The sequence below is a fragment of the Rhinolophus sinicus genome, linkage group LG09, assembly GCF_036562045.2.
Source record: "Rhinolophus sinicus isolate RSC01 linkage group LG09, ASM3656204v1, whole genome shotgun sequence".
Classification (NCBI taxonomy): Eukaryota; Metazoa; Chordata; class Mammalia; order Chiroptera; family Rhinolophidae; genus Rhinolophus; species Rhinolophus sinicus.
The window spans coordinates 58,238,312-58,257,761 of NC_133758.1; the positions used below are offsets into that span (position 1 = coordinate 58,238,312).

At 37.2% G+C, this 19,450-nt stretch overlaps 1 protein-coding gene across 5 annotated transcripts in view; it reads left to right on the forward strand.

Annotated features, from left to right (window-relative positions):
* KBTBD12 (kelch repeat and BTB domain containing 12) overlaps nt 1-19,450 on the forward strand; it is an 89,416-nt gene that overhangs the window by 19,602 nt on the left and 50,364 nt on the right. For all 5 annotated transcript variants that reach the window (XM_019718681.2, XM_074340478.1, XM_074340475.1 and 2 more), the window contains exon 4: nt 575-725. In XM_019718681.2, coding sequence (XP_019574240.1) covers nt 575-725 — 151 coding nt within the window. The remainder of the gene's footprint in view (nt 1-574; nt 726-19,450) is intronic.

Below are 19,450 nucleotides of genomic sequence, written 5' to 3' on the forward strand. Positions count from 1 at the left end.
TTTACATTTAGGGTGATTATTGATATGTGAGGATTTCCTGTCATTCTATCTTTAGTTTTCTGGTAAGGCTGTCATACCATTCTTATATAGGACATAATTATGGCATAAAAATAATTACCAGGACACTGAAATGTTTTTGTAATTTTGTTCCATTTGGATTATAAAAATATAAAGAAAAATGCCTTATACATTATTAAAGTAGTTTCTCACAAATATTGAAATCCACCACTATGAAGTTTGGCAAAATAAAATTATACTGTTATAGAAAGCTTGGTTTCATTCTTAAGGCTTTGCAGTTGCTTCAGTTTTTAAAAAATGCTGTATTGTCTTACTACTAAGCTCACAGATTGTGTGCTGTAACCCAACACTTTAGCCCCATTATTATAAAATGTAAATGCTTCTGATATTGACAGTGTACTTGTAACCCCAAGTCATGAGATTTGTGTGTTTGTGAGTTTGAGTCACTACAGTTAACCTCTATCTCCTTGGCCATCTGCTTTGATTAATTGCATTCATGTACTCACAGAGATCTTTAAATGGTATGTTATTATATTGGCTGTCATATTTCATACAGATGGAGCTCCCTGATGAAGAACCAGATCGTTTAAGCAACAAACTGTTGCAGTATGACCCCAGCCAAGATCAATGGACAGAGCGGGCGCCCATGAAGTACTCTAAGTACCGATTCAGTACAGCTGTAGTCAACAGTGAAATTTATGTTTTGGGTAAGAAGCAGATTGCTAAAAGAGTATAACTGTGTGTTTTTTTTCAGCAGTTTGCCTAAGTAAAAATGAAATATTCTCCCTTCCTCTTGCATTCCAGTTCCAATACATACATAACTAGCCCAACATTTTCTTTTGTTTCTTGTTTTCTAGAGCACAGGCAGATAAAATTAAATTAAAGTCCATTGACTTTTTGAAAGCAAAATTATTTTTATGGAATTTTAAAGTATCTTGGAATGCAAGAACAGTAGTGATATATCCTTATATGTACTACCTAGTAAAATATTTTGAAATGGTAATAAGCCTTTGGCCACCTTTAGTCAATGAAATGTGGGCTTTTGCAACCAACTGTGCTGATCTGTGCTAACAGAAGAGAAAGCCGCCATAGATAAGACATAGATCATGCCAATCCTCTTCATTTTGCCTCACCCACATAATTTACCCACGTAATTTCTGGGAAGATATTATCAAACAATTTTTATCTGAATGCATTTTTTTCTTAATCACTTGAATATGTGTGGTCTTATACTAGCCAGTAGGGGTTGGTGACAGACTTGTTCATTTCCACTAAAGTGAGTAAAAACAATTCTAGAACATCAATGTATTTCCCCTATCCTTCTTCAATCCTAGTTTTTTCCCTCTTTTATTATTAAGTCCTTTGCTCTTTTGGACACATTTCATTTCCCTAACATCATCTTGTATCACCTTCCCTCACTCACCCCATAAGTATAGGAAAGAATTAGACTGAGATAAGTAGGCTGATTGGACGGGTAAAATAACTATGCCAATTCTTTATTTCATTCTATCTGCACCGATGGCTAACTGGCTAAAACATGAGTAAGAGAATGGGTAGCAAAAAGATGACAAAGAAGAAACATGAAATATGGGTTAAAAACAAACCAAGTATTTGAATAGTTTTGTTTGTTTGTTTTACTGAAGGGAAGCTATTATCTCTTGGCTGCCTGCACAGCATGAAGCAAAATAATTAATGTACTCAAATATTAATAGTTTTGTGATTTTAAGAATGAGAATATCGTGCAACATAATTATGACTATCTCAGTTATGAGACTCACTTATAATTATTTTTTCTTTGATATATACTTGTTACATTGTTATAACCATATGCTGTGTCATAGTCCCAGAAGAGACAATATCCAAACTAGGACAGATTGCCAAGGATAGATGTATAACTCAAGACTCATCTACTAATTATATTAAAGTTAGCGGGAGTCAAAAGTAGGATAAAAGTGATATATCAATTGAACTAAAGTGAGAGTTTCCCCTACTGTGGAACCGCAACTAGGCTAGATGTGGAATAAAAATGATAATGTCATTTTTGGTAAATTATTTGAGGAAAAACACCCTTTGAAGCTTACACTCCATGGCATGAACAAATGTCCACTGAATGAATGAAAGGAGGTAGATTTTAAAGAACCTGTAAGTTTTGGGTAAATGAAATGGAGAAAAGAGTATGCTCCAAGAAAGGAGGCAGTGGCGAAAGGCAAGGAAGAATAAGTAGGGAGAATGGCATAAGCAGAGTTTTGGAGGTGAGAATGAAGGTGGTAAGAGTAAAGAATGAAAAAAAAAAAAAAGTAAGTAAATGAGCCCACCAGGGGCAGGGAGTTGTGAGAGACAGAGAGTTGTACTAGTAAGTGGGGAACCCGGTTATAAAGGCTTAAGGATGAATAATTGAGAGGATAATACTAAGCAATGAGAAACTGCACAGAAGCAATGTGATTAAAAAATGTCTTAGGAAGATTGGTGATGTGAGGATATAAAGAACAGATCAAAGGTGAGAAGAATTCTAGTGACTATAACTGTAGTAACTGGTCAAGAAGAGATTTGGTTTGCTAGTGTGGAAGTTGGCGCCTTAGTAAATGGCAGTATTTTAATCAAGGGAAAAAAAGGTGAGAGGAACTGAAAGTGGAGGTCCATGTAGAAAGCCTTTTGCAGTAGCTTAGGTTATAGTTTCTGGATATAGAGAAATGAGGACCAGATTCATAATCACTCAAATAAAATTTACCAATCCAAGAGTCAACTTCCCCCAATATTTGCTATTTAATTCCCAAATATATTTATAGGCTTTGAAATGGAACGAAGTTCGGTTGTTTAGATATTTTTGTGGTAGTCTTAGTTCAGATTTAATTGTTCATTGTATGTACAATTTGGGCAATTGGAATTTCGGCCAATTTCATATAGGACCCTAAAACCTTATCAGTTTAAATGATACACAGGTACCTTGCAGTCATTTGTTAATTGTCTTAGCAAAAGCCCTGTCTGATTTTGGGAATCTATGCCCCACTGTGATTAGGGTCGTTGCCAATTACTATAATAAGCCCTATCCCTAATACCTATAATGGATTTAATTCCTTACTACCTCCTAGATAGTGTATAGGCTACCCCAAAAGGGCAGCCACTAAAATGTCCTCCACAATGGAAGCAGTATGGCAAAGTGAGGAAGGTACCAGTTTTGGAGTTGAGTAGGTTTGATAGCCTGGCTCCACCATTTGCTACTTGTGTGTCCTTGGTCTAGTATATCTTTTTGTAGCTAATATTAAAATTGGAATACCTACCTCTGAGAGTTAAGATTAAATAAAATAATGTATATAAAATTCCCATAAATGTTCAGATGTTGTTATAACTACTGTTTATTGACTCCCTTTACAGACACTTTGCTGAATTCTTTGCTTAAAGAATTTCATTTAATGGTTATTAAAAAAAAAAACTGAGAAAGTATTAACTGTCTTCTGTAGAGCTGACTAGATATCTGGACTGATCCTCCCACTGAAAATACCTCCCCCAAAATTTGGGTTAAAATATATTTTTCAAATCTTCTGAAAAGCTTCTAAGATCTGTTATGGCAGTAAGAATTTTGCAGGCCAAAAGCTAAAGTGAAAGCAGAAGACTTCCAGCTATGGAGAAGTGAAAAGATCCACATCTTGTTCCCAAAAGGCAGCTATAAAACTAAATTTGTCTAGAACAATCATTTGAGATCTCTAGAAATCAACCAAAGACAACAAATAGAGAAGATCTTATCTTCTCAAAACTGCTGAACTTGCAGTAAATCTTTAGGCAGTCTATGGCATTCTTGCCTGAGACTGCCCTTATTCTACACCCCAGTTCTTTCAGTATGGTAGTTCTAGCAGAGTGGAGCTAGCTATGAAAACTAGCAGCTTTGTTTGCCAGAAGGGGCTGACATGTTTGGGAGTGGAAGATGGGAAACTCACACTCACAGTGGCAAATGGAAAAACCTGCAGCTCTCCTAGCTTGAGCTTTAAGTCCTGGTTGGGACTGCAGCAGCCGAGAGAACTAGCCAGAAATTTAACAGGGGTATTCCAGGGAAGTGTTGGAAATAAGAGTCATAGAGGGGGTTTATAAATTATCCACACATCCCTGGAGACTAGGAAAGCTGCACAAACATGCAGCCCCCAACAGAATTCAAGCTCTTCACACGTTCCTGGCTGACTGAGAGGCTGAGTACATGTACAGAGGAGAACTGAGAAGGCCAGATGGAAAGTAAAAGTCATGGTAAATTTGAAAACTACCTGAACTTTGAATGCACTCTCCAACCCACATACAGACTACCATGACATGTCACTAAGCTATGAAGAATACGAGTAACCCCTAGGCTAAAAAATAAAAATGAGAATTTAAAAGAAAATGGAGCAGAGACAGCAGCAAACTATGGGGGAGGCAGATTAAATCCAGTCAAATTACTTAAAGACAAATAGCAACAACACAAAAAGCAGCAGTAAACAAACAAAAAGTTGAGGTGGAAAATCAGAATCAAAAGTTTCTACAACATATAATTTTACATGTCCGGTTGGTTATCAACACAAATTTACAACACATGCAAAAAGAAAAGAATCAGGAAAGTGTAACCCATACTCGGGTGTAGGGAGAGAGCAGAGCATTCAATAAAAGTTGTCTCTGAGTGGGCCCATATGTTGAATTTAGCAGGCATAGACTTCAAAGTAGCTATCAAATATATGTTCAAAGAATTAACAAAAGCTATTTTTAAAGAATTAAAGGAAAACATGATAGAGACTCCACAATGGCAATAAAGAAATATAAATTATCTAAAACAAGCAAATGAAATTATAAACTTGTATAATAACCCAGATGAAAAATATACTAAATCGGCTCAAGAACAGATATGAGATAACAGAAGAACTTGAAATAAGGAATAGAAATAATATAATCTGAAGAAGAGAAAATAAATTGAAGAAAAATTAGCAGAGCCTCAGGGACACATGGAATGACATTTAGCCTACCAAGACAGGTATAATGGGGATCCCAAAAAGAGAAGAGAGAAAGTGGCAGGAAAATTTTTTTCAGTTAAATAATGATCAAAACTTACAAGAAATTACTTGCAGACTTACAAGAAATACTAAAGGAATTCTAAAAATACAAAAATCCTTCAAATTGAAGGAAATGATATCAGGCAGAACTTCTCAAACTTAATGGAAAAACATTAATCTACAGATCCGAGGAACTCATCAAACTCCAAGTAAGAAAAATTCACAGAGATCCTCGCCTAAACACATCATAGACAAACTACTCAAAGAAAATTCTTAAAACAACAAGAAAAAAAATAACACATTGTATAGAGGGCAACACCAATATACTCAACAGGTGACTTAGCATCAGAAACAAGGAGGCAAGCGACACTGGAATGATATATTCAAAGTGCAGCAAGAAAAAAAATCAAGAATTCTATGTCCAGTGAAACTATCCTTCAAAACTGAAGATAAAACAAAACATTCCCAGATAAATTTGTGGCTAGCAGACTTACAAGAAATACTAAAGGAATTCTAAAAATACAAAAATCCTTCAAATTGAAGGAAATGATATCAGGCAGTAACTTGAATCCACAGGAAGAAATAAGAAGCACTGGAAGTGGTAAACATGTAGGTAAATATAAAAGACTATATAAATATGTTTTTCTTTTTTCTTCTCTTAATTTCTTTACATGATGTAACAGCATATAAAGCAATAATTATTGAACTATATTGTTGAGTTAATTACATAGTATATATAACATAATCAGAAACTAGAGGGGGAGGAAATGGAGATAAATTGAAATGAAGTGGCTTTACTTTAATGAAATCAAGCCAGTATTAACATGAAGTAGATTGTAATAAAGTAATATACATATTGGAATTTCTAGAGCAATTGCTAAGAAAAAAATTTTTTTCAAATTTTTGTTGGAGAATCTTGGGGAAAAGTGTGCTTTTCCAGGACCCATTCAGCTCCAAGTCAAGTCGTTGTCCTTCAATCTTGTTGTGGAGGGCGCACCTCAGCTCCAAGTCCAGTCACCGTTTTCAATCTAGTTGCAGGGGGCGCAGCCCACCATCCCATGTGGGAATTGAACTGTCAATCCTCTTGCTAAGAGCTCACACTCTAGCCAACTGAGCCGTCTGGCCACCCCCAAGTCATTGTTTTCAATCTAGTTGTGGAGGGTGCAGTTAGGAGCGGGAGTTAGGAGCACTGCTCTCTAACCAACTGAGCCAACTGGCTGCCCCAAGAAAATTTCTAAGTAGTTTAAAAATCAAAAGAATTAAAATGGTACACTTAAAAATATTAAACAATAAAAAAGGACAGTAAAGGAGGAATAGAGGAACAAAGAAAACGTGAGACACAGAAAACAAATACCAACATGGCAGATGTAAATTCAACCATATAAAAATACACATTAAATGGGAATTAACCAAACACTTCTATCAAAAAGCAGAGATTTTCAGATTGAATAAAAAAATAAGAGCAAGTATATGCTGTCTATAAGAGACATGCTTTATATTCAAATACACAAATAGGTTGAAAGTTTTACTATCATTTTATAGAAATAGACAGGCCATGAAAACAGTAACTTTAAGAGAGTTGAAGGTGCTATATCATTTTCAGACAAAATACACTTTAAGACAAGTACTGTTACTATAGAAAAAGAAATTTCATAACAAAATGGTCAATATATCAAGAATATGTATCAATTATAAATCCATCACACCGAACAACAGAGCCCTAAATACATGAGGTAAAAACTGAAATGAAAAATAGACACCATTGGAGAGTTCTAGCCCATTATCATTGATTGATAGAAAAATCACACAGAAAATCAGCAAAGTCATAGAAGAGTTGGACAGCACTTTCAACCAACTTTACCTACCTTACAATCATATTATGCATATATAACAATACCAAAATACATTCTTTTTCAAGTGCACATGGAACATCCGCCAAGCTAAATTATATGCCAGGCCATAAAACAAGTCTCAATAGACTTTTTAATTGAAAATTTGATTTTTTTAATCAAAAAAGGCTTCGATTTGTTTAAAACTAAATTTTATTTAGTTTTTTAAAACTAAAGTTTATTACCCTCTTCTAAGCCCCTCTCCCCACTAACCTTCTGATAACCTCTAACTATTGTCTGTGTCTATGAGATTTTGTTCCTTCATTTGTTTGTCTTGTACTTTTGTTGTTTTCAGTGTTATATACCACATATCAGTGAAATCATATGGTTCTCTACTTTTTCTGTCCGATTTATTTTGCTTAACATTATAACATGAAGATCCATCCATGTTATCACAAATGGTACTATTTCATCTTTTCTTACCACCAAAGAGTATTCCATTGTGAATATATGCCACAACTTCTTTATCCATTCATCTATTGAAGGACATTTTGGTTGTTTCCATGTGTTGGCTACCGTAAATAAAGCTGCTATGAACATTGGAGCACACATGTCTTTATGGATAAATGTTTTCAGATTTTTTGAGTATGTACTCAGGAGAGGTATTGCTGGGTCATATGGTAATTCTGTTCTTAATTTTTGAGGAACCTCCATACTGCCTTCCATAGAGGCTGCACCAGTCTGCATTCCCACCAACAGTGTATGAGGGTTCCTTTTTCGCCACAGCCTCTCCAACACTTGTTACTATTTGTCTTGTTGATGATAACCATTCTAACTGGGGTGAGGTGATATCTCATTGTGGTTTTGATTTGCATTTCTCTGATGATTAGTAATGTTGAGCACTTTTTCATAAGTCTATTTGCCATTTGTATGTCCTCTTTGGAGAAATGTCTGTTCAGGTCCTCTGCCCATTTTTCAATTGGGTTGTTTGTTTTTTGTTGTTGAGTTGTATGAATTCCTTGGATATTTTGGATATTAGCCCATTATCAGAGGTGATGTTTGCAAAATTTCTTCTCCCATTCTGCTGGTGGCCTCTTTATTTTGTCGATGGTTTCTTTTGCTGTGCAGAAGTTTTTGGCTTCGATATAGTCCCGTTCATTTATTTTAGCTTTTATTTCCTTTGCCTTTGGAGTCAAATTCATAAAATGCTCTTTGAACCCAAGGTCCATAAGTTTACTACCTATGTTTTCTTCTATGCAGTTTATTGTTTCGGGTCTTATGCTTAAGTCTTTGATCCATTTTGAATTAATTTTGGTACATGGTGACAGATAGCAGTTCAGTTTCATTCTTTTGCACGTGGCTTTCCAATTCTCCCAGCACCATTTATTGAAGAGGCTGTCTTTTCTCCATTGCATACCTATTTTCCATCTATACATATTTTATTAAGTGTTTTAATCATAAATGTTTTGGGCTTCTTTGTCAAAGATTATCTGTCCATATTTATGTGGGTTTATTTCTGGGTTCTCAATTCTATTCCATTGGTCTGTCTGTCTGTTTTTCTGACAAAACCATGCTGTTTTGAATATTATTGCCCTGTAGTACAAACTAAAGTCAGGGAGTGTGATACCTCCAGCATTGTTCTTTTTTCTTAGGATTGCTTTTGCTATTCAGGATCTTTTGTGGTTCCATACAAATCTGATGTTTTTTTGTTCTATTTTGTTAAAAATGCCATTGGGATTTTGATGGGAATTGCATTAAATCTGTATATTGCCTTGGGTAATATGGCCATTTTTACTACGTTGATTCTTCCAAACCATGAGCACGGAATGTCTTTCCATTTCTTTGTGCCTTCTTCAGTTTCTTTTTAAAATGCCTTATAGTTTTCAGCATATAGGGCTTTCACATCCTTGGTTAAGTTTATTCCTAGGTGTTTCATTCTTTTTGCTGAAATTGTGAAAGGAATTGTTTCTTTTATTTCTTTTTCTGAGATTTCATTGTTAGTATATAGGAACGTAATGGACTTCTATACGTTGATTTTGTGCTTGCAACTTTACTGTATTCTTTGACTGTTTCTAATAGCTTTTTGGTGGAGTCTTTAGGGTTTTCTATAAATAGCATCATGTCATGTGCAAAGAGTGACATTTGACTTCTTCATTCCCAATTTGGATGCCTTATATTTCTTTCTTTTGCCTGATTGCTCTGGCGAGGACTTCCAACACTATGTTGAAAAGCAGAGGTGACAGAGGACAGCCCTGTTGTGTTCCTCAACGTAGAGGAAAAGGGCTTCAGTTTTTCACTGTTAATTATGAGATTAGCCAGGGTTTGTCATATATGGCCTTTATTATGTTAAAGTATTTTTCTTCTATAAATATTTTATTAAGTGCGTTAATAATGGATGTTGTATCTCGCCAAATGCTTTTTCTGCATCAATTGATAAAATCATGATTTCTGTCCTTTATTTTGTTTATGTGATGTATCACATTAATGGATTTGCATATGTTGAACCATCCTTGTGCCCGTGGGATGAACCCCAATTGGTCGTGACGAGTAATCTTTTTAATGCATTGTTGCATTCGATTTGCTAGAATTTTGTTTAGGATTTTTGCATCTCTATTCATCAGAGATATTGGTCTGTAGTTTTCTTTTCCTTTTTTTAAGATTTTATTGGGGAAGAGGAACAGGACTTTATTGGGGAACGGTGTGTACTTCCAGGACTTTTTTCCAAGTCAAGTTGTTGTCCTTCAATCTTAGTTGTAAAGGGTGCCGTTCAGTTTCAAGTTGTCCTTTCAGTCTTAGTTGTGGAGGGCGCAGCTCAGCTCCAGGTCCAGTTGCCATTGCTAGGTGCAGGGGGTGCAGCCCACCATCCCTTGCGGGAGTCGAACTGGCAACCTTGTGGTTGAGAGGACACGCTCCAACCAACTGAGCCATCTGAGAGCTCAGCGGGAGCTCAGCTCAAGGTACCATGTTCAATTTTAGTTGCAGGGGGCGCTGCCCACCATCCCTTGCGGGAGTCGAGGAATCGAACTGGCAACCTTGTGGTTGAGAGCCCACTGGCCCATATGGAATTCGAACAGGCAACCTTCAGAGTTAGGAGCATGGAGCTCTAATCACCTGAGCCACTGGGCCGGCCCCTTTAGATTTCTTTTTTGTGTTATCCTCACCAGGTTTTGTTATCAGGGCACTGTTGGCCTCATAAAATGAGTTAGGCAGTATTGTCTCTTCTTCAATTCTTTTGGAAGAGTTTGAATAGGACAGGTATTAGATCCTCTTTGAAGGTTTGGTTGAATTCACTAGTGAAGCCATCTGGTCCTGGACTTTTGCGCTTGGGAAGGTTTCGGATGACTGATTCGATTTCCTTACTGGTGATCAGTCTATTGAGATTTTCCACTTTGTGATTCAGCATAGGAAGGCTATATGTTTCTAAGAATTTGTCCATTTCTTCTACGTTATTGAGTTTTGTGGCATATAGTCCTTTATACTATTCTTAGATGATCCTTTGTATTTCTGTGGCATCTGTGATAACTTCCCCTCTTTCATTTATGATTTTATTAGTGTCTTTTCTCTTTATCTTAGTGAGTCTAGCCAAGGGTTTGTCAATTTTGTTAATCTTTTCAAAGAACCACATCTTTGTCACATTTTCTTTATTGTCTTTTTGTCTCTATTTTATTTAGTTTTGCTCTGATTTTTATTATTTCCTTTCTTCTGCTGACCTTGGGTTTTCTTTTTGTTTGTTTGTTTGTTTGTTTGGTTAGTGTTTTTTTTATTTTCTACTTTTTTCATGGTTTATTTTTTTTTTAATTTTATTTTATTAAATTTATTGGGGTGACAATTGTTAGTAAAATTACATAGATTTCAGGTGTTCAATTCTGTATTACATCATCTATAAATCCCATTATGTGTTCATCACCCAGAGTCAGTTCTCCTTCCATCACCATATAATCGATCCCCCTTACCCTCATCTCCCACCCCCCAAACCCCGCCCCTCCTTACCCTCTGGCAACCACTAAACTATTGTCTGTGTCTATGAGTTTCTGTTTCTCATTTGTTTGTCTTGTTCTTTTGTTGTTTTTGGTTTATATACCACATATCAGTGAAATCACATGGTTCTCTGCTTTTTCTGTCTGATTTATTTCGCTCAGCATTACACTCTCAAGATCCATCCACATTGTCACAAATGTTCCTATATCATCTTTTCTTACCAACAAATAGTATTCCATTGTGTATATAGACTACAACTTCTTTATCCATTCATCTATCGAAGGGCATTTTGGTTGTTTCCATGTGTTGGCCAGCGTAAACAAAGCTGCAATGAACATTGGAGCACATATGTCTTTATCTCTAAATGTTTTCAGATTTTTTGGGTAGATACCCAGGAGAGGGATTGCTGGGTCATATGGCAATTCTATTCGTAATTTTTTGAGGAACCTCCACACTGCCTTCCATAACGGCTGCACCAGTCTGCATTCCCACCAACAGTGTATGAGGGTTCCTTTTTCTCCACAGCCTCTCCAACATTTGTTACTATTTGTCTTGTTGATGATAGCCATTCTGACTGGGGTGAGGTGATATCTCATTGTGGTTTTTCTTTGCATTTCTCTGATGATTAGTGATGTTGAGCATTTTTTCATATGTCTATTTGCCATTTGTATGTCCTCTTTGGAGAAATGTCTCTTCAAGTCCTCTGCCCATTTTTCAATTGGGTTGTTTGTTTTTTTGTTGTTGAGTTGCATGAGTTCCTTGTATATTCTGGATACTAGCCCCTTATCGGAGGCACTGTTTGCAAAAATCTTCTCCCATTCAGTTGGTGGCCTCTTTATTTTGTCAATGGTTTCTTTTGCTGTGCAGAAGCTTTTAAGTTTCATATAGTCCCATTCATTTATTTTAGCTTTTACTTCCATTGCCTTTGGAGTCAAGTTCATAAAATGCTCTTTGAACCCAAGGTCCATAAGTTTAGTACCTATGTTTTCTTCTATGCAGTTTATTGTGTCAGGTCTTATGCTTAAGTCTTTGATCCATTTTGAATTAACTTTGGTACATGGTGACAAATAGCAGTCCAGTTTCATTCTTTTGCACGTGGCTATCCAATTCACCCAGCACCATTTATTGAAGAGGCTGTCTTTGCTCCATTGTATGTTTTTAGCTTCTTTGTCAAAAATTATCTGTCCATATTTATGTGGTTTTATTTCTGGGTTCTCAATTCTATTCCATTGGTCTATGTGTCTGTTTTTCTGCCAATACCATGCTGTTTTGATTATTGTAGCCCTGTAGTACAAGCCAAAGTCAGGAAGTGTGATACCTCCATTATTGTTCTTTTTCCTTAAGATTGCTTTGGCTATTCAGGATCTTTTGTGGTTCCAAACAAATCTGATGATTTTTTTGTTCTATTTCTTTAAAATATGCCATTGGGATTTTGATGGGGATTGCATTGAATCTGTATATTGCTTTGGGTAATATGGCCATTTTAACTATGTTGATTCTTCCAATCCATGAGCACGGAATGTCTTTCCATTTCTTTGTGTCTTCTTCAATTTCTTTCAAAAATGTCTTATAGTTTTCAGCATATAGGTCTTTCACATCCTTGGTTAAGTTTATTCCTAGGTATTTTATTCTTTTAGCTGCAATTGCAAAAGGAATTGTTTGTTGTATTTCTTTTTCTGAGATTTCATTGTTAGTATATAGGAAGGCAATGGACTTTTGTGCGTTGATTTTGTAGCCGCTAACTTTACTGTATTCGTTGATTGTTTCTAATAGCTTTTTGGTGGAGTCTTTAGGGTTTTCTATATATAGCATCATGTCATCTGCAAAGAGTGATAATTTAACTTCTTCATTCCCAATTTGGATGCCTTTTATTTCTTTCTCTTGCCTGATTGCTCTGGCAAGGACTTCCAACACTATGTTGAAAAGCAGAGGTGATAGGGGACATCCCTGTCGTGTTCCTGAACGTAGAGCAAAGGGCTTCAGTTTTTCTCCATTAATTATGAGATTAGCAGAGGGCTTGTCATATATGGCCTTTATTATGTTAAGGTATTTTCCTTCTATACCCATTTTATTAAGTGTTTTAATCATAAATGGATGTTGTATCTTGTCAAATGCTTTTTCTGCATCAATTGATATAATCATATGATTTTTGTCCTTTATTTTGTTTATGTGATGTATCACATTGATGGATTTGTATGTTGAACCATCCTTGTGCCCCGGGATGAACCCCACTTGGTCGTGATGAATAATCTTTTAATGCATTGTTGTATTCGATTTGCTAGAATTTTATTTAGGATTTTTGCATCGGTATTCATTAGAGATATTGGTCTGTAGTTTTTTTTTTGTGCTGTCCTTACCAGGTTTTGGTATCAGGGTAATGTTGGCCTCATAAAATGAGTTAGGGAGTACTGTCTCTTCTTCAATTTTTGGAAGAGTTTGTGCAGAATTGGTATTAGATCCTCTTTGAAGGTTTGGTAGAATTCACTAGTGAAGCCATCTGGTCCCGGACTTTTGCTTTTGGGAAGGTTTTGGATGTCTGATTCAATTTCGTTGCTGGTGATCGGTCTGTTTAGATTTTCCAGTTCTTCATGGTTCAGCCTTGGAAGGCTATATGTTTCTAAGAATTTTTCCATTTCTTGCAGGTTGTTGAATTTGGTGGCATATAGTCCTTCGTAGTATTCTTGGATGATCCTTTGTATTTCTGTGGTGTCCGTGATAACTTCCCCTTTTACGTTTCTGATTTTGTTAATCAGTGTCTTCTCTCTTTTTATCTTAGTAAGTCTAGCCAAGGGTTTGTCAATTTTGTTAATCTTTTCAAAGAACCAGCTCTTTGTCACATTAATTTTTTCTATTTTTTTTGTTCTCTATTTCATTTAGTTCTGCTCTAATTTTTGTTATTTCCTTTCTTCTGCTGACCTTGGTTTTTACTTGTTCTTCTTTTTCTAGTTCTTTAAGGTGTAACATGAGGTTATCTATTTGGGAGTTTTCTTGTTTCTTGAGATAGGCCTGTAATGAGATAAATTTCCCTCTTAAAACTGCTTTCGCTGCATCCCAAAAATTTTGGTAGGATGTATTTTCATTATCATTTGTTTCTATGTATCTTTTGATCTCTCCTCTAATTTGTTCTTGGACCCAGTCCTTCTTTAAAAGTATGTTGTTTAATCTCCATGTGTTTGAGTTTTTTCCCGCTTTCTTTTTACAGTTGATATCCAATTTCAAAGCCTTGTGATCAGAGAATATGCATGGTATGATTCCAATCTTCTTAAATTTGTTGAGACTGATTTTATGTCCCAATATATGGTCTATCCTTGAGAATGTTCCATGTACACTAGAAAAGAATGTATAGTCTGATGTTTTAGGATGAAGTGCTCTATAAATGTCAATTATGTCCATTTCATCTAATGTGTCATTTAGGGCTACTATTTCGTTATTTATTTTCTGTTTGGATGATCTATCCATAGCTGTCAATGATGTATTTAAGTCCCCTAGTATAATTGTGTTTTGGTCAATTTCTCCCTTTAGTTCTGTTAGTAGTTGCTTGGTGTATTTCGGTGCTCCCTGATTGGGGGCATAAATATTGATGACTGTTATGTCTTCTTGTTGTACAGTCCCTTCACCATTATGAAATGTCCATCTTTGTCTCTTGTTATCTTTTTCACCTTGAAGTCTGTTTCATCTGATATCATTATGGCTACACCTGATTTTCTCTGGGTACCATTTGCTTGGAGTGTCAATTTCCACCCTTTCACTTTGAGTCTATGCTTGTCCTTGTAGCTGAGATGTGTCTCTTGGAGACAGCATATGGTTGGGTTTAGTTTTTGATCCAATCTGCTACTCTGTGCCTTTTTATTGGTGAGTTCAGTCCATTTACATTTAGGGTGATTATTGATATGTGAGGATTTCCTGTCATTCTATCTTTAGTTTTCTGGTAAGGCTGTGTCTCCATTGTTTCTTTGCCTTTTTGTTGTTGTCTATTATTTCTGTGTGGTGGTATTCTATGATGTTTCCCTCTGTTTCTTCTTTTATTTCAGTATATATTTCAGTTCTGGATTTTTTTTGAGTGGTTACCCTTAAGTTTGTGTAAAAGTAAGTTTGATGTTTAGAGTATTCCATTTTCTTCAGCACGCTTACTTTCTCCATTCCCATATTCCGGTTCAGGCCTTTACTCTTTCCCTTTTTGAGTTGTGGTTGCCACAAATTGTCCCTTTTGATGGTGGTCGAATAGCCTCCTTTAGTATTTCTTGTAGTGCAGGTCGTGTATTAGAAAATTCCCTCAGCTTCTGTATGTCTGGAAAGGTCTTTATTCCTCCTTCATATCTAAAGGATATCTTTGCTGGATATATTATTCTTGGCTCATGATTTCTCTCTTTCAATAGTTTGAATATTTGGTTCCACTCCCTCCTGGCTTGTAGAGTTTCTGCTGAAAAATCTGATGATAATCTAATGGGCTTTCCTTTGTAAGTTACCGTCTTCTTTTCCCTGGCTGCCTTGAGGATTCTTTCTTTGTCGTTGATTTTAGACAGCTTCAATACAATGTGCCTTGGAGAAGGCCTGTTGGGATTGAGGTAACTAGGTGTTCTATTTGCTTCTTGGATTCGAGGGTCCAGTTCTGTCCACAAATTTGGGAAGTTCTCATCGACAATTTGTTTGAATATATTCTCTGTTCCTTCTCTCTTTCTTCTCCTTCTGGTATGCCCATTATTCTTATATTGCTCTTTCTGATGGAGTCAGAAAGTTCTTGTAGAGTTCTTTCATTTCTTTTAAGTCTCAAGTCTCTTTCTTCTTCTATCTGTGTCATTTCCAGGTTTCTATCTTCGATGTCACTGATTCTTTGCTCCATCTGGTCAACTCTACTACCTAAGCTGGTTATTTCATTCTTAATTTCTTCTATTGAGTTCTTAATCTCCAGAAATTCTATTTGGTTCTTTTTTAAAATTTCAATCTCTTTCGTAAAATGCTCATGCTGTTCTTTGATTGAGTTTCTGAGTTCCTTTAACTGCCTATCTGTGTTTTCTTGTATCTCGTTGAGTTTTTTCAGAACTGCAATCTTGAATTCTCTGTCATTTAAGTCACATATTTCTGTATCTTTAAGTGCCTTCTCTGGAGATTTTTCACTTTCTTTCTGAGCTATCTTGTTGCCTTGGTTATTCATGGCGATTACTGGTTTACTATTTCTCTTCCTAGACATCTACAGGAGTGACTTCTGCAACAGGTTGATAGAAAGCGGTCTTTCTTTTGTTTGCCAGTACTTGTTGGTAGAATGTTTTATTATTTCTCCAACTGCAACTTATTTTTCTTCTCCCACACAGTAGTGCTATGTTTTCTCTGCACTATTCCAACTTCTCACGCAATGGGGGGATTCCCTGGGAGACGGGCTTCTCCTCTGTTAATAGTTCGTCTAGGTCACAGGGCGCAGTGTCCCGGTGGGTATGCGGAGAGCTTTTGATGTTTGAAAGCTCTTCCAGCTGCTGATTCAGAGCCCGTATATTTCAGCAGTTCTGTTTACTCCTGCAGGGATCCGCCCAGATAGGTGGGGTCAGGGGCAGGGTGAGTTGTGAGAGGTGGCCCAGAGCAATGGCAGTGACCACCACCACAGCCAGTCCTGCTTCCACAGCTCTCTCCCCTTTGCCGGAACTAGTTGGGCTGTGAATTTGTGTCTGCGGTCCACAGTTCTCAAAATAGCAAATTTTCTGTTGCTTTGATCTGACACTGCTACTGTTTCGCTTCTAGCACCGGGCAGGTGGGGGCGGGGCGAGCTCTGGGAGGGGAGGGAGGGGGCGGCTAGTCTCAGTGCCTAAGGCTCCGTTCTCTGCTCGGCAGTGCGGGCTTAAACCACCGTTTTCAGCCTTTTTCCCTCAGTCTTTTCTCTGAGGTCTCTGCCGTGAGCGTTGGGTTCAGCCGTGTTATATGCTGTCCCCTCAGCCCTGTGGGGCCCTGGTGGAGCCCTAGTAGTCCGATCTCCCACAGCTGCAGTAGTTCTGGGAAGCAGCGAGCTCGGCGCACTGAGCCAGGTCTGCGTCCTGCGCCCGCGCGGGTCCGTCTCCGCGCTCTTCTCCCTTTCCTCCTCCCTCCACTCGCGCGAATCTCCCACCTGTAGGTGATTTCAGTCGGTAGTGGGCCTCTTCGTCTTGCCTGTCTGCTGTGCAGGGAGTCCTTTGTGGAGTTTTTGTTGTTCGATTCTTTGTAAATTCCAGGGGAGCTTTACAGAGGCTCACCTCACTCCGCCATTTTTCCGGAAGTATCTCAGTTACCATTTCTTTACTTCTCATTGTCATCGCCATATTGTACATACAAGATCACTGTACATGCAGACAACTGTACATATATGCAGATTATAACTACAGGCCATTAAAGTGTCTCCGGTTTTTTTAGAATAAAATTCAAGGTCTCTGTCATAGCACTGCTACTCACTTTTTTTTGTTACTTTGTTCAGGGTTTGCATTTTTGTTCTGAGCAGTGGCTTGACGTCTGGCATCCTGTTAAATGAGGGGTTACTATAACAGGATAATGGAGCCCCAGGGGCCTGAAAGCCCTAAGCATCTAACTACCATAGGGAGAGATGTAGGCATGAGGGATAATTGGCTGATTTGATTACTGGCCCTTGCCTTTATCTTATTATATTTTTATAAATCTTCTGAGTTTGTGCCCTTTGTATAAAGATTTCCCAAGCATCTTCTTTACCTCAATAAGTCATATAAAAGAAAGGTCCTTGTGCAGACAAACCCTGTGTCTGCATCTTATTAACACCATGTCATTTTGAGTAAGTTGCTTAACTTCTCCGAGTCTGTTTTCTTCAGTCATAAAATGAGGATGGTAATAATTTCATTATCATCTCGTGCAGTTGTGAAGTTTAAGAAAGAGTATTACGCCAAATAATGAATACTGTATCTGGCATATATATAAGTGCTCAATAAATGATATTATTATTATTATTGTCATTTATAGTAAGTGTCAAAGAGCCCAATTATGCTTTGTAAGTGCCCTAATAATGCTCATCTCAATCCTTTCCTTAACTTTAGTAGCCTGGAGTATTCCAGCTTCTCCACGACAGATCTTTGTACTGGCAGCATGGCCCAACTATGGAGCCATCTGTGTGCTGGGCTTATTCTGCCCTTATACTTTAAGGGTCAGAGGACTGTTTCTTTCTACTTTTTTCATTTTCTCCCATTATAAATATGCACCAATGACATACTGCAAATTCACACGGCCTGCTTCTCTGTATAGAGCAGGTACACATTTTCATTTGAGAGACTCTTTGAAAATACTGTCCAGAATGTATTTTTCCCATAGGAACTAAAGATTAAAACATACAACTACTGGATATTATGGCTAACTCTGACCCTGGAGGTTTGATATGCGTTGTACAGATTTTAAAATATTGGCCTCAGTTAAAATCTGTGCTAAATTTTTGTGGAAATGTTTGTCTTTGAAGGGTAGACTAGGCACTGACATTGGTGCATAGCTTCCCAAGGGGAGTACTTTGAAGGTGACCATAGTAATATTCAGCAATGAGGTATGTAGCACTTTTTCTAGGATGAGTTCACAGACATAATTGTTAGTATATCTTATTACTATGAAAAAAATGTTAACTCCTTGTTTTCAAGGTTTTCAATCCTATTTTTATAAATAATAAAGTAGAAAATGAATTAAACACAGACTGCTATTAGTAAGGTTTTGAGAAAGACAGACCATTCTGGGTACAACTTCATTAAAAACTAGTCATGAGTGATGTCATAGGAATGGTGGCAGTGAGGTGGGCTTCTTGAGTTCTCCTCTGGAACTTTACCACAAATTGAACATCTATAACCCATCAAAGGACTCTCTGCCCATCACGCAAAACAGCTAAGAGACTCGCACGAGAATTATTTGAAGGGCCCAGCCCAAGAGACACAAGATTCAACACACCCAGAGGCCAATTCCAGACCAAACCAGAGTATTACTGGGTTTAACCTACAAGTGACACACACAGAGGGAATTCTCTACAGGACAAGAGCCCATAAGGGGCAAGCCTCATCTGAGGGGTCAATCCTCACACAGCAGCTCATCCAATGTAGGCATAGACAATTCTCACAACTACCGTGTTTCCCTGAAAATAAGAGCTAGCTGGACAATCAGCTCCAATGTGTCTTTTGGAGCATAAATTAGTTTAAGACCTGGTCTTATATTATAGTATAGTATAAGATCTGGTCTTATACTATATATTATAGTAAAATAAGACCAGGTCTGAAATTAATTTTTGCTCCAAAAGACGCATTGGAGCTGATTGTCCAGCTAGCTCTTATTTTCAGGGAATCATGGTAGTCAGCCTAGGAGTCAATCCCACCTACTGATAAGCAAAAAGCAATTAAAGCTCAACTCTAACAGATTACACACAACACAGGGTCACCTCTGGAGCACACGCACAGGAGAAAACAGAAACGGCGCAATTCAAATATAAAGGACACATACTACATAAGACCACTGAGCAAAGACTGAGAACACTAGGGCATCTGCCTAATACATTGAAGCAAACACAGAGAGTCAGCCATAATGGGGGAAACAAAGAAACATCCCAAATAAAAGAACAGAAGAAATCTCCAGAATTGGAACTAAATGAAATAGAGGTAACAAACCTATTAG